Genomic DNA, 14,218 nt, shown 5'->3' on the forward strand with positions numbered 1-14,218 from the left:
TAGGTCTGTCTTTAGAAACATTCCCTTTTCCTATTTAAAAATTAACTATATTAATATTAAATATTATCCCTTATAGAATACAATAGAAAACCGTATTCCTCATTCACAAAACATTGTACAATAACAAAATGAACTGGATGAATGCCGCACTACACTTCCAAATCCCAAAAGGAACCTTCGCTCCACAAACACTGGACTTCTCCCAATCCCTTCTCCAAAACTAGTCCACCTCAACTCAATCAGGGAGCGTTCATTCTCACTGGCCGGACCTCCCCTATGGAACAACCTCCCCATAGACCTAAGAATCGAACCCACGTCACAAACCTTCAAAAAGAAATTAAAAACATGGCTCTTTCAAAAAGCCTTTACAACACCTTGAGCACAGCCAGATGTCAATTCCCTGTCACCCATACCTTCCTGTTCCCCAATGGAGATCATCCAATAAGCCATGTACATAAACATGATGCTACCAATGTTTATGCTAAATAAATATTACACAGAAATGCTTATAAACCTAAAGTTCCTAATACTCATGTTAAGTTATTTTATACAGAAATCGAATTCAGTACAAAATGTTAAGTTATTTTTATACAGAAATGTACATCTTAATATGCGAGCCTACTCTTAAAGTTAATCGTTCAGCGTTATGTTATTTTCCCCTTACTATGTTCTCCCACTTAACTATTACCTTGTTACAATGTAAAAAACTTCAATTGTTCCCTGTAAACCGATGTGAATGTCGGTATATAAAAATAAATAAACTAATATGATTAAGGGGATGATAAGCTGACAGCTTACGTTATTACAGATCTTGTGTGCGTGATCCCACAGAAAGCATTGCACAGCGAATCAAGAACATAGGAGAGATTTTCTGCTTAAACTACACACAGTCCACAGATGAGCAACATGGATCTCACATTGGTAAGCATGGCATACATCTAAAATAAAGCCTGTTCTACAGGACTCATCTCTCTGTCCTGCTTATTCAGAAGAGGTGGACTGGTATGTTCATGTTTAAGCAAGGACTTGGAATGGGAGACAAATTGCAGAACTTAAAGATTGTATTACAGTTCTCAACACAACAGAACTTATGGGTTCTGTTTTTCAGTGTAATAGACCAGCAGGTAAAGAAAACTTTACATCACTTACTATCCAGGAGTCGTCTTAATTATCTTACTGTGTTATAGTTACCTTAAGAACATAAGACTTGCCATATTGGTTCAGACCAAAGGTCCATCAAGCCAAGTATCCTGTTTCCAGCAGTGTCCAAGCCAGGTCACAAGTACCTGGCAGGAGCCCAAGGGGGAGAGAGATTCCAAATTGCTTATCCCAAAAGTAAGCAGAAGATTTCTGCAACTGTACCTTAATAATGGTTAATGGACTTTTCCTCCAGGAACTTGTCCAAACCGTTTTTAAACACAGCTACACCAATAGCTTTCACCGCATATACATAACATTTAAACATAGAAATGATGGCAGAAAAGGACCGACGGTCCATTCAGTCTGCCCAGCAAGTTTATGGTAGTTTCTGTTGAGCCATGCAAGTCCCCCATTGTTATCAGTTTCCCAGGCCGTCAAAGTCAGGGTCCTTGTTGGTTGCTGTTAGAGTCCAATTCCCTGTTACCTTCTGCCTTAGAAGCAGAGTGTAATGTTGGAGTTGAGAGTAATGAATTCCAGAGCTTAATTATCAAGTGAGTAAAAAAAAAAATTCTCTTATTACTTTTAAATGTATTACCTAGTAACTTCATTATGTGTCCCCTGGTCTTCGTACTTTTTGAAAGAGTAAACAACTGATTAACATTTACTCGTTTCATTCTACTTATTATTTTATAGACCTCTACTATATCTCCCCTCAGCCATCTCTTCTCCAAGCTGAAGAAGATATGTTATATTGTACTTTTTTATTTTATTATGATGTATGTAATTTGATATATTGTATTTAATGTTAGCTCACCTTCTCACATACCATAGTGAGGCAGGATATGCTTATGCAGCTTCTCTGGTGATGGAGCATAAAGCGGATGCTCCTGTCAATAGCAGAAGCCTCATAGGCAAGACAAAATGAATAAAGATCCACATACATCTAAATTGTATTTCTAGTCATGCAGATATAGTATGTTAGCTGATGACAGTGAGCCTGGCTTTATTTTAAAAAAACAGATTGCCCTTTTCATTTCCAAACTCCATTTGGAATAGTATACCTCTCATTGCCCTTTCAATGGGATGTTGTCATTCTCATAGGAAGACAGTCACCCACCTGATCAAGTTATTCACCACTATAGACCCTAAATATTTCTTCCCCATATTATTTTCCTTAATGGACTTAAGTGGTATCATCCTTTTAGATACTGAAAGTTGCAAAAATGTTACTCTGACTGTACATTTGAAGTAGCCAATACTGGTAAAAATAATGCATAATGACCTCTCTCATGCTAAAAGGACCAGTGAAAAGCCAACATTACACTCTTAAACAATTTAAAAAATAGCTTCCTCTGTACTCAGGCAGACCAATTCACACAAGTGGATTATGCACGCCTACCAGCACTTGGAGATGGAGTAAAGCTGACTTGCTGACATCACTGACATATAGCCTTGCCCTGACCTCAGCCTGCCAGTATTCCCCATCTCCAGCAGATGGTGGACATTCATCTCCCTACTGGGGATTGCTTGTAGTGTAAAAAGAAAAAAGATTTGGGCACACCGCTTGAGCTCCTGAGGTGACACCTGTTTAGTCCTCCATTAGTTGAGTGTTTTAAATCTGGGAGCCAGGCAAGCGTAGACTTAAAAAAAAAAAAAAAAAAGAAGCGGTTAGAGGACTATGGAGTGCATGGCTCGGGCCCACTCTCCTATAGCCGATGACCTGTTCGTGCTCTCAGCCAGGGAGAGCTGAGCTCAGGTAAGGGAAAAATAGAAGAGTAGGGAAGTTTTAGTCCCACTCTTTCTCCTTACTGAGTCTTCTTCCCTTGGTGTTTGCGGCTCTGCGTCTCTTACTCCCTTTCCCTCTTACTTCTCTGGGGAGTTAGTGTAGAATGAAGGGGGCCGAGGCTTGGCAGATTGCGCAGCCTTTAGCTAGGCCCCGCTCTTCAGGCTTGGTTTTATCAGTTGTGTGGTAGACCTTGGCGGCAATTTTTCCCATGCGCAGGTATGTGCACACATTCTGTCTGCATGGCGGTATATTGATGTAGGCATGCAAATGAGTGGGTACGTCTGCGCAGAAGCCTGCAGCCTATGTTTGTGTGTATATTTGCGTGCAGCAGTACTTGTGTATGTCTATGGCCTAGTTTTGGGCACATAGCTACTCACAGGAGGTCCTTGCGCGCATACAGCCGCGGCCTCCTTTTGGTCGCGTATTTATGTGTGTACTCCTGGACATTGTTGGTGTGGGCGCTGGAGGCTGCCTGGAGCCCAGTGCAGGAAGACTATGGCATCAGGAACAAAAAGGTCTAAGCGCCTTGCTATCTGTGAGGCTTGTCATATAAGGGCAATCCAGCTATTGCTTTCTCTGCACCTATGTTAGCACTATTTGGCTGCTCAAGGCAATTGGCTACTACGGATTTTGCTGATAAGAATATAAGAACATGCCATACTGGGTCAGACCAAGGGTCCATCAAGCCCAGCATCCTGTTACCAACAGTGGCCAATCCAGGCCATAAGAACCTGGCAAGTACCCAAAAACTAAGTCTATTCCATGTTACCGTTGCTAGTAATAGCAGTGGCTATTTTCTAAGTCAACTTAATTAATAGCAGGTAATGGACTTCTCCTCCAGGAACTTATCCAATCCTTTTTTAAACACAGCTATACTAACTGCACTAACCACATCTTCTGGCAACAAATTCCAGAGTTTAATTGTGCGTTGAGTAAAAAAGAACTTTCTCCGATTAGTTTTAAATGTGCCACATGCTAACTTCATGCTAACTTTCTATTATCCGAAAGAGTAAATAACTGATTCACATCTACCCGTTCTAGACCTCTCATGATTTTAAACACCTCTATCATATCCCCCCCTCAGCCATCTCTTCTCCAAGCTGAAAAATCCTAACCTCTTTAGTCTTTCCTCATAGGGGAGCTGTTCTATTCCCCTTATCATTTTGGTAGCCCTTCTCTGTACCTTCTCCATCGCAATTATATCTTTTTTGAGATGTGGCGACCAGAATTGTACACAGTATTCAAAGTGCGGTCTCACCATGGAGCGATACAGAGGCATTATGACATTTTCCGTTTTATTCACCATTCCCTTTCTAATAATTCCCAACATTCTGTTTGCTTTTTTGACTGCCGCAGCACACTGAACCGACGACTTCAATGTGTTATCCACTATGACACCTTGATCTCTTTCTTGGGTTGTAGCACCTAATATGGAGCCTAACATTGTGTAACTATAGCATGGGTTATTTTTCCCTATATGCATCACCTTGCACTTATCCACATTAAATTTCATCTGCCATTTTGATGCCCAATTTTCCAGTCTCACAAGTTCTTCCTGCAATTTATCACAATCTGCTTGTGATTTAACTACTCTGAACAATTTTGTATCATCTGCAAATTTGATTATCTCACTTGTTGTATTACTTTCCAGATCATTTATAAATATATTGAAAAGTAAGGGTCCCAATACAGATCCCTGAGGCACTCTACTGCCCACTCCCTTCCACTGAGAAAATTGTCCATTTAATCCTACTCTCTGTTTCCTGTCTTTTAGCCAGTTTGCAATCCACGAAAGGACATCGCCACCTATCCCATGACTTTTTACTTTTCCTAGAAGCCTCTCATGAGGAACTTTGTCAAACGCCTTCAGAAAATCCAAGTATACTACATCTACCGGTTCACCTTTATTCATATGTTTATTAACTCCTTCAAAAAAGTGAAGAAGATTTGTGAGGCAAGACTTGCCTTGGGTAAAGCCATGCTGACTTTGTTCCATTAAATCATGTCTTTCTATATGTTCTGTGATTTTGATGTTTAGAACACTTTCCACTATTTTTCCTGGCACTGAAGTCAGGCTAACCAGTCTGTAGTTTCCCGGATCGCCCCTGGGGCGTTTTTTTAAATATTGGGGTTACATTTGCTATCCTCCAGTCTTCAGGTACAATGCATGATTTTAATGATAGGTTACAAATTTTTACTAATAGGTCTGAAATTTCATTTTTTAGTTCCTTCAGAACTCTGGGGTGTATACCATCCATTCCAGGTGATTTACTACTCTTCAGTTTGTCAATCAGGTCTACCACATCTTCTAGGTTCACTGTGATTTGATTCAGTCCATCTGAATCATTACCCATGAAAACCTCCAGTATGGGTACCTCCCCAACATCCTCTTCAGTAAACACCGAAGCAAAGAAATCATTTAATCTTTCCGCGATGGCCTTATCTTCTCTAAGTGCCCCTTTAACCCCTCGATCATCTAACGGTCCAACTGACTCCCTCGCAGGCTTTCTGCTTCAGATATATTTTTAAAAGTTTTTACTGTGAGTTTTTGCCTCTATGGCCAACTTTTTTTCAAATTCTCTCTTAGCCTGTCTTATCAATGTCTTACATTTAACTTGCCAATGTTTATGCATTATCCTATTTTCTTCTGTTGGATCCTTCTTCCAATTTTTGAATGAAGATCTTTTGGTCTATCTATATCTCCTCGGACTTTAGTACTCTGGAGGGGAGTGGGGTGGATGGCGACACAGTGGGCGTGTCCTCTCCCTCCTTGTTCCCAATGGCAGAGACATCTCTGAGTCAGAGAATGTCAAGTTTGGGTCTGTGGGCCCTGGTATGGATCCATCCTCCTTTTCCAGGTTGCCATTTTTCCAGGGTCTGCAGACTTTTCTGCAGGGGCGCCTGGTAGAGGCGAAGCAGCCTACTAAGAAGGGTTCGCGTACTCGGGAGGCTGTCCCTGGTGATGTTCAGAGGGATGTGGATAGTGATACATCAGATGACTGAGATAGGAACTTGGATTTCTCCCCTCTGGAAGAGGGAGAGATTCCACCTGATTTCCCTGTATGTACCCGGATCAGTCTAGACTCTTGGGTTTTCCCTCCCTTCCAGCAGATAGAGTCAGAGAAAGATTTGACTGACTCTGCCCTATATCCTGAGGTGCCACCTGCAGTCCATTAGTATTTCTCTGACTCCAGCAGATGGTGGAGGTGCAAAATCCTGCAGTCTGGGCAGTCTGTGGTACTTACAAAAAAAGACAGCAGTGTTTGTAGGTGTTGTTAGGTTACAGTCTGTTGGTGTTTGTGAGGTTTAGTTAGGGTTTTCAATTTGAGACTACCTCTTTAAAAAAAAAAAAAAAGTCTAAACAAGGCTGACTGTTTTCAGCTGCCTCCCAGGGGGTGCTTAGGTCCTGAGGGGACCATACCCACTGGTTCTTGAGGCTGCTGGAGTTGGGGAGGTCGAGGAACCAGCAACCACTACCGGCGGGGGTGATACCGGCAACGAAGAGCAGATAAGTGTAAAAAAAAAAAAAATCTTTGCAGTGAAGTCGCACTCGCAGGTTTCGGCGAAGGCAGGGATCGGTGGCGCCTTAGTACCTCTGAAGGGGGGAATTGTCGCCGGGGCGCCAGCTCTTCATTTTTTACTTTTTCCCATGCCGTTTTCACTGACGTCGCCTGGCGCGGCCTGCCGCAAGTGCGGGGATGCGCGTGCCCAAGTGTCCCAAGACGGCCTGTGCGTCTCATGCCTTCCTGGGGGTGAAAGCACATTACATGGGGCCGCAAAACCAGCGCTTCAACCGGTCCGTGGCTCAGCCAGGTCGCGACAGGTCTCATCATTCCCTCAGCGGGAATGGACGCCATTTTGGGAAATTTTCCCGCGGCGACTCAGCGATGAGGGAGAGGGGCGGATCCTCCCTCCTTGTCTCCGCAGCAAACAGTCCTCGAGGAGGGCGGATCACGGCCGAAAGACGCTGAAAGAGGGCTGGTCTTGATGAGGCCTCTGACCCCTCCTCCTCCTCTCAGGGGATTTTATTCAGTTTCTATATAAAGTTTACTAGTCACAGAAGGGGAGGAGGAGGCGCCGGGGGACTGGTTCAGTGCAGGACCCAGATGCCCGCCCATTGAAACGTTCGAGGCCTTTCGACCTAGGCTCCGGCTCTTGAGTTAAAAGTCCCTGGAGGTCCGGGGCGGGCTGCGCTCTCGTTTCTACTTCGGAGGACTCGGATCAGCACCCGAGCCTGACAGAGTCCTGGAACTAGCTCTCTACAGATCCAGATTTCGGAGGGGGTTCTACTCAGAATACCGGTCCTACGCTTCTTGGAGCGGACGGAGATGACCCCAAAGTAGTCTACCTTTTTAGGAGAGAGAAGCTTAGTCCCCTTATCCCGATGATTCTGGCGGAATTGAGGATCGATGCCCCACAGATGGACTCCCGAATGGGAAATGTGGATCCAGTGATGGTGGGGCTCAGGGGACCGCATATATTTTTCCCCTTCCATATGTCTGTCACCGTCCTCCTGTTCTGGGAATGGGACACCCATGAGTTCGGATTGAAAATTAGCAAAGCTATGGATAAGCTGTACCCTTTGCTGGAAGAAGCCTTGGAGGTCTTGAAGCTCCCGAAGGTGGATGCTGCGGTGTCTGCGGTCACACAAAGACTACTATTCCAGTGACAGGAGCCACAGCTCTTAAAGATCTTCAGGACCACATGTTGGCGATGCAGGTCAAGCGGATTTTTTGAGGTATCCGCCCTGGGCGTGCAGGCGGCGATGTGCAGCCGCTTTGCCCTGCGAATAGGACTTCATTGGGTACAGTCCTTAAACAGTAATCCGGCGCTTTCCGACAAAGAGGGCCATAGCCTACAGCACTGATGCTTTGTATGATCTCCTCAGGACTTCCGCTAGCTCTACGGTGTCGGTGGTGCCGGCTCATAGACTTCTCTGGTTGAGAAACCGGTTGGCGGATGTGCCATTTAGTAGGGATATCTGCTCTTTAAGGGTAAATTACTCTTTGCTAAGGCCTTGGAGGATATGATACAGTCTTTAGGGGAGAACAAGGTGCATATGCTGCTGGAGGACCGGCCTAAGGGTCGTGGTTCCTTTCCCTCGCGCTCATGCTTTTGGTCCCATCCGAAGTTCCATCCTTCTCGGCCGTCTGGTTCCTCTGCGAGGCAGTCTTCCGGGTGGCAGCAGTCTTGGTTTCAGTCTTTTCATGGACGTCGTTTTGGCAGAATCAACGAAAAAGAGCACTCAATAGGTCCTGTGATAATCAATCTATAACCAAACAAAAAAGGCACCTCTTATGTGTTTACTAGCATCGTGGCTCAAAATAAATATATACTGTCCCGATCTGAAGATATCTATGTGAGACCATTGGTTTACTATCAGCAGATATTGACCCCTGATGAAGCTGCAGTCCTGCAGCGAAACACCAGCCGCTGTAGGGTTGGCTAAATTGGTACAGTCGAGGTGCATATGAATTTCAGTGAATTCTTCAAGCAGGCTAAAGTTGCCGCATTACTAAATATTTCAAATAGCTAATTGCATACTTTTTGGGTTTCCCTCGACCATACAGCTGGGACAGACGCAGAGAGAATTTATGTATAACCGGCAGGTGGCTGCTGGGCTAGTCGGAAGATACATCTGATTTGGTGCAAATTCTATACAAGAGACCAGCTCTTTTGAGCCAATTTAAGATTTTGAAATTTATTTTGTTTTTCAACCCAGACTACAGCCGTCAAGCCGCAAATGATGTGTAGACAGGACGGTTCAGGTACTTCAGATTGAACACGTCGACAGGCTTGCTGATGCGGCGTTTACATAAAGCTGGGTGCATTGTTGTATACTTTATTTTGAGCCACGATACTAGTAAACACCTAAGAGGCATCGTTTTGGCAGACCAGGAAATCCCCAAGCTGGGGGGGGGGGGGGTCAAATCTGCCCATTGAAGTAAGGCCGGTCCATTCCCCGGTTCCGATTGTAGGAGGCAGTCTGTCTCTCCTTTATGGGAGTGGACCAAGCGGAAGTCAGACCAGTGGGTCCTTCAGATGATAAATCAAGGTTACAAGTTAGATTTTGTTCGGAGTCTGAGGGATCGGTTTCTAGTCTCCCCATGTTCTTATCAGGAAAAGCGTTGCGCAGTGCGAGATACTCTGCAGCGGCTGTGCAATCTCGTGGCCATCGTTCCAGATTCTCGATCGGCGTAACAGAGAGGTCGTTACTCCATGTCCTTTGTGGTTAAAAAAAAAGAAAGGGAAGGAACATTTCGGCCCATTCTAGACCTCAAGAGAGTTAACCGCTGCCTCCAAGTTTCCAGGTGTCGCATGGAAACTCTCCGATAGGTCATTGCGTCGATTCTCAGAGGGATGTTTCTGGTGTCCCTGGCTTTGACGGAGGCATCTCTCCACGTTGCTATCCGCCCATATCACCAGAGATTCCTGAGGTTCTGCACCCTAGGCCGCCATTCTCAGTCCCGAACCTTGCCATTCGGGCTGGCAACAGCTCCCAGGGCATTCACCAAAGTGATGGTCGTTGTGGCGGTGCAATTCCGGAAGAGAGGTCTTTTAGTCCATCCCTAGATGGACGACTGGCTGATTCAAGCAATGCCGGAGCCTCTTTGCCGCTCAACGGTGCACGGAGTTCTCTCTCTTGCAGTCCTTGGGCTGGGTGATCAACTTTGCAAAGAGCAGCCTTACGCCTTCCCAGTCGGAGTTTCTAGGAGCTCTGTTCGAATTGCGTTAGGGAAGGGTGTTTCTGCCTGAACAGCACCTGCTCAAGCTGCAAGGACAGGTACAAGATTTGTTGTCCAATCCCTCTCCACAGGTGTGAGACTATTTGCGGGTCCTCGGCTCAATGACATTCACTCTGGAGCTGGTTCCTTGGGCGTTTGCGCACATGAGACCAATACAGTTTGCATTGCATCCTGCTGGAATCCGGTTTCCGAACGGTATTGCCTGCTCCTTCCCCTTCAGATGCAGCTCGCTCCAGCCTGGATTGGTGGCTGTTGGGGACAATTTACGGCAGGGATGCCGCTGGAAATCCCTGAGTGGACAGTGGTCACCACAGGTGCCAGTTTCTCTGGCTGGGGAGCGATGTATCAGAAGACATCAGTCCAGAGCCAATGGTCCAGGGAGGAGGCCCAGTGCTCAATCAATCGTTTGGAGACCAGGGTTGTGCGGTTAGCGTTGCTAGCGCTTCAGCCTCTCCTACAAGGGAGGTCAGTCAGAGTTCCATCCGACAATGCAACAGCAGTAGCGTATATCAATCGCCATAGAGGAACCGGGAGTCAACCGGTGGCGACAAAAGCACGACAACTGATAGTTTGGGCGGAGCAACATCTAGTCAGCATTGTAGCCTCAACGTTCAGGCCGATTTTTCTCAGTCGTCCTCGCCTAGACCCCGGGGAATGGGAGTTAGGCGAAGAAGTCTTTTGGATGATATGGGCCAAGTGGTCCACCCCCAGCGGTGGACCTAATGGCAACATTTCAGAACCTCGCTTCTTCAGTCGGAGGTGAGAATGGGGAGCGGAAGGGGTGGATACTCTAGTAGCTCCCTGGTCTAAGGACATTCTTCTCTACGTGTTTCCGGCATGGCCTCTCATAGAAAAGGTGCTCAGGCACATAGAGGCACTCCTTGCAGAGGTCATTCTGGTGGCTCCAGAATGGCCACGTCTTCCTTGGTTTGCAGACTTGGTCAGCCTGGCGGTGGCTGGCCCCTTGAGGTTTCGGGAACTGCCATATCTTCTCTGTCAAGGTCCCGTTTGTTTGGAAGAGGTGGATCGCCTTTGTATAGCAGCCTGGCTTTAGGGAGGCGCCGTCTAAAGAGCAAGGGGTATTCTGACGAGGTAGTGGCTACTCCTTTTCCGTTCGTGTAAGACCTTCACGTCTCTGGCATATGTCAGAGTGTGGAGTGTTTATGAGTCTTGGTGTGTGGATCACCAGGTACATCTTACGCGGGCTTCAATCTCGGATATTTTGCCCTTCTTGCAAGCTGGATTGGCTAAGGAGTTGTCCTGTAGTTCGTTGCGGGTACAGGTAGCAGCCCTTGTTTCCTTTTGAGGTAACAAGTCGTATAGTCTCCTATACGACTATCTAACAGAATCAAATCCAGACTGCTGCGCAATCACCGAAACATGGCTGAAACCTGAAGACACGGCTCTAATCAACCAACTCCCTACTCACACTTACGACATCCTCTCTATCCCCAGAATCAAAAAAAGAGGAGGCGGTCTATTATTAGCCACAAAAAAAGAGCTAGGGCTATCCCTACAGACCACCACCTCATTACCCTCTCTCGAATTCGCACTATTCAAATCTAAACACCTTCAAATCGGCCTTACATATGCCCCTCTAGGAAGCCTAGAATCAGACCCTTCTCCTTTAATTGAACTCCTAGCAAAACACATCAACACAGATACCCCTGCTGTAATATTGGGAGATTTCAACCTCCACGTGGACAAAACCCCTCAATCTTCCAGTTGTGAAACCTTTCTCACTTCACTTCAATTCATGGGATTCAAACAAATTATCAAGGAGCCGACGCACAAAGCGGGACATACACTAGACTTAATTTTCATAAATGAAAGCCTTTCCACTGCCTCATCTACAACCTGTTCCCCAGTTCCCTGGTCAGACCACAAGTTGATTTCTACTTCTCTCAAGTTCACCCAACCCATCCTCCGACCATTACAAAAAAACCACAGTCCAATTCAGGAAGCTATGCAACCCAGAAACCCTCAGCCCATATCTATCTTCTGCATTAGACAAGCTAGACCTCATGGATGCCAATTCAGCCACAACCTCCTGGATTAAAATAACTAAGGACGTAGCAGACCTAACATGTCCTTTAACCACTAAAACTCTACGATCTAATGCGAACAACAGGAAACCCTGGTACACCCCCCAGCTAAAAACCCTGAAACAAGAAATCAGAAGACTCGAACATACATGGCGAAAAAACCCTTCCCCATCGAATCTGGAAGCTTACAAATCTCTCATGCACCGCTACCGGATATCCATCCTCCAAACAAAGAGGGATTTTTTCTCACAGAAAATACACCACTTCATCTTCGACCCTAAAGCTTTATTCTTCCTTATTTCATCTCTCACTAAACCCACTCCCACGACTATCCCAGACAGCCAGCAAAGCCTCAGAGTTAGCCACATATTTCAAGAAAAAAATCATTGATTTGATCAAACTTCTAAAAGCCAACAACGCTCCTCTACCGCCACCAACCCAATACTCTCATTATCAACAGAACACCAGTCTTGAAACGTTCGAACTGACGTCATCCTTAGAGGTTGAAACAATCCTGAAGAAGGTCAAACCTGCCTCTCACCCCACAGATGCGATACCCGCCAACTTACTCATTGCTAGCTCTAAAACTGTCGCCAAACCTATTGCCGACATTATTAACCGCTCACTAATGCAAGGTTCAGTACCTGACCAGTTGAAACTCACAATCCTAAAACCTCTCCTGAAAAAACCCAATTTGTCTCCAGATGACCCATCTAACTATCGCCCTATCGCTAAACTCCCCTTCATTTCAAAAATCCTAGAAAAAATTGTCAACCAGCAACTCACAGAATACTTAGAAGATAACAAAATACTAGCCCCTTCTCAGTTCGGCTTCCGAAAAACCTGAAATACAGAAACTCTGCTAATCTCCCTGATGGACACAATTTTACTGAATCTAGAAAAAAAACAACCTGGCTTACTTATTCTCCTCGACCTATCGGCTGCATTTGACACGGTAAACCACACAATGCTTCTGGATAGGCTAACAGACATCGGCATCAAAGGCACTGCTCTCAGATGGTTCAAATCTTTTCTACATAACAGAGTTTATAAGGTCAGAGTCAACAACGAAGAATCACACCCAGTTTCCTCATCCTTGGGAGTCCCTCAAGGCTCTTCCCTATCCCCCACCCTCTTCAACATTTATTTACTACCACTTTGCCAGCTTCTCTCCAAACTAAAATTAACCCACTATATAAAAAAAAAAAAGAAAAACAAAACCAAAACCAACTGAAAGAAACCCGCTCCGACCGTAGAGCAGCGCGCACACGGTGAGTCAGCCGCGCCCCCAGAGAGGCACTAGGCCAATCAGAGGGCGGCAAACAGGACTTTAAATTGCGGCGACTCCCTCCGGCGGCCCTCTTACCTCCGCCGGACTCCAGTACCGTCCCCCTCGCACATCCTCCTCTGTCGGGGCTCCCCAGGCCCAATCGGGGCTAGAGCCCGCTCGCTTACACCGCGAGCCGTGCAGAGGAGGCAACAACTAAGATAAAAAAAAAAAAGAAAAACAAAACCAAAACCAACTGAAAGGAACCCGCTCCGACCGTAGAGCAGCGCGCACACGGTGAGTCAGCCGCGCCCCCAGAGAGGCACTAGGCCAATCAGAGGGCGGCAAACAGGACTTTAAATTGCGGCGACTACCTCCGGCGTCGCGCGTCGGGCGTCGCGCGTCCGAAGGAGCGCGTTCTAAGGGGCCTACCCCTTAGCGCGCCCCTTGGAGCGTCCCAGAGCCAGGACAGTTTACCCGTTTCCCTTCCAATCAGGGACCATTTACACCACTACCTCTAGATCCCTTTAGAATACTATAAAGTTAAGAAAACACCTCCAAAGGCAACGGACACACTACAGCCTACTTATTAGAATACCAAGCACTTTGCACTCTTAACCCTAGCAATCTCTGGTATACAAGAAAGAGATCTAGGTGTCATAGTGGATAACACATTGAAATCGTCGGTTCAGTGTGCTGCGGCAGTCAAAAAAGCAAACAGAATGTTGGGAATTATTAGAAAAGGAATGATGAATAAAACGGAAAATGTCATAATGCCTCTGTATCGCTCCATGGTGAGACCGCACCTTGAATACTGTGTACAATTCTGGTCGCCGCATCTCAAAAAAGATATAATTGCGATGGAGAAGGTACAGAGAAGGGCTACCAAAATGATAAGGGGAATGGAACAACTCCCCTATGAGGAAAGACTAAAGAGATTAGGACTTTTCAGCTTGGAGAAGAGACGACTGAGGGGGGATATGATAGAGGTGTTTAAAATCATGAGAGGTCTAGAACGGGTAGATGTGAATCGGTTATTTACTCTTTCAGATAGTAGAAGGACTAGGGGACACTCCATGAAGTTAGCATGGGGCACATTTAAAACTAATCGGAGAAAGTTCTTTTTTACTCAACGCACAATTAAACTCTGGAATTTGTTGCCAGAGAATGTGGTTCGTGCAGGTAGTATAGCTGTGTTTAAAAAAGGATTGGATAAGTTCTTGGAGGAGAAGTC

At 45.8% G+C, this 14,218-nt stretch overlaps 1 protein-coding gene across 3 annotated transcripts in view; it reads left to right on the forward strand.

The window, feature by feature from the left end:
• RBL1 (RB transcriptional corepressor like 1) overlaps positions 1–14,218 on the forward strand; it is a 365,834-nt gene that overhangs the window by 156,431 nt on the left and 195,185 nt on the right. For all 3 annotated transcript variants that reach the window (XM_029611864.1, XM_029611866.1, XM_029611865.1), the window contains one exon: positions 809–921. In XM_029611864.1, the coding sequence (XP_029467724.1) occupies positions 809–921 (113 nt within the window). The remainder of the gene's footprint in view (positions 1–808; positions 922–14,218) is intronic.

The sequence above is a fragment of the Rhinatrema bivittatum genome, chromosome 8 (genome assembly GCF_901001135.1).
Source record: "Rhinatrema bivittatum chromosome 8, aRhiBiv1.1, whole genome shotgun sequence".
NCBI classification, from domain to species: Eukaryota; Metazoa; Chordata; class Amphibia; order Gymnophiona; family Rhinatrematidae; genus Rhinatrema; species Rhinatrema bivittatum.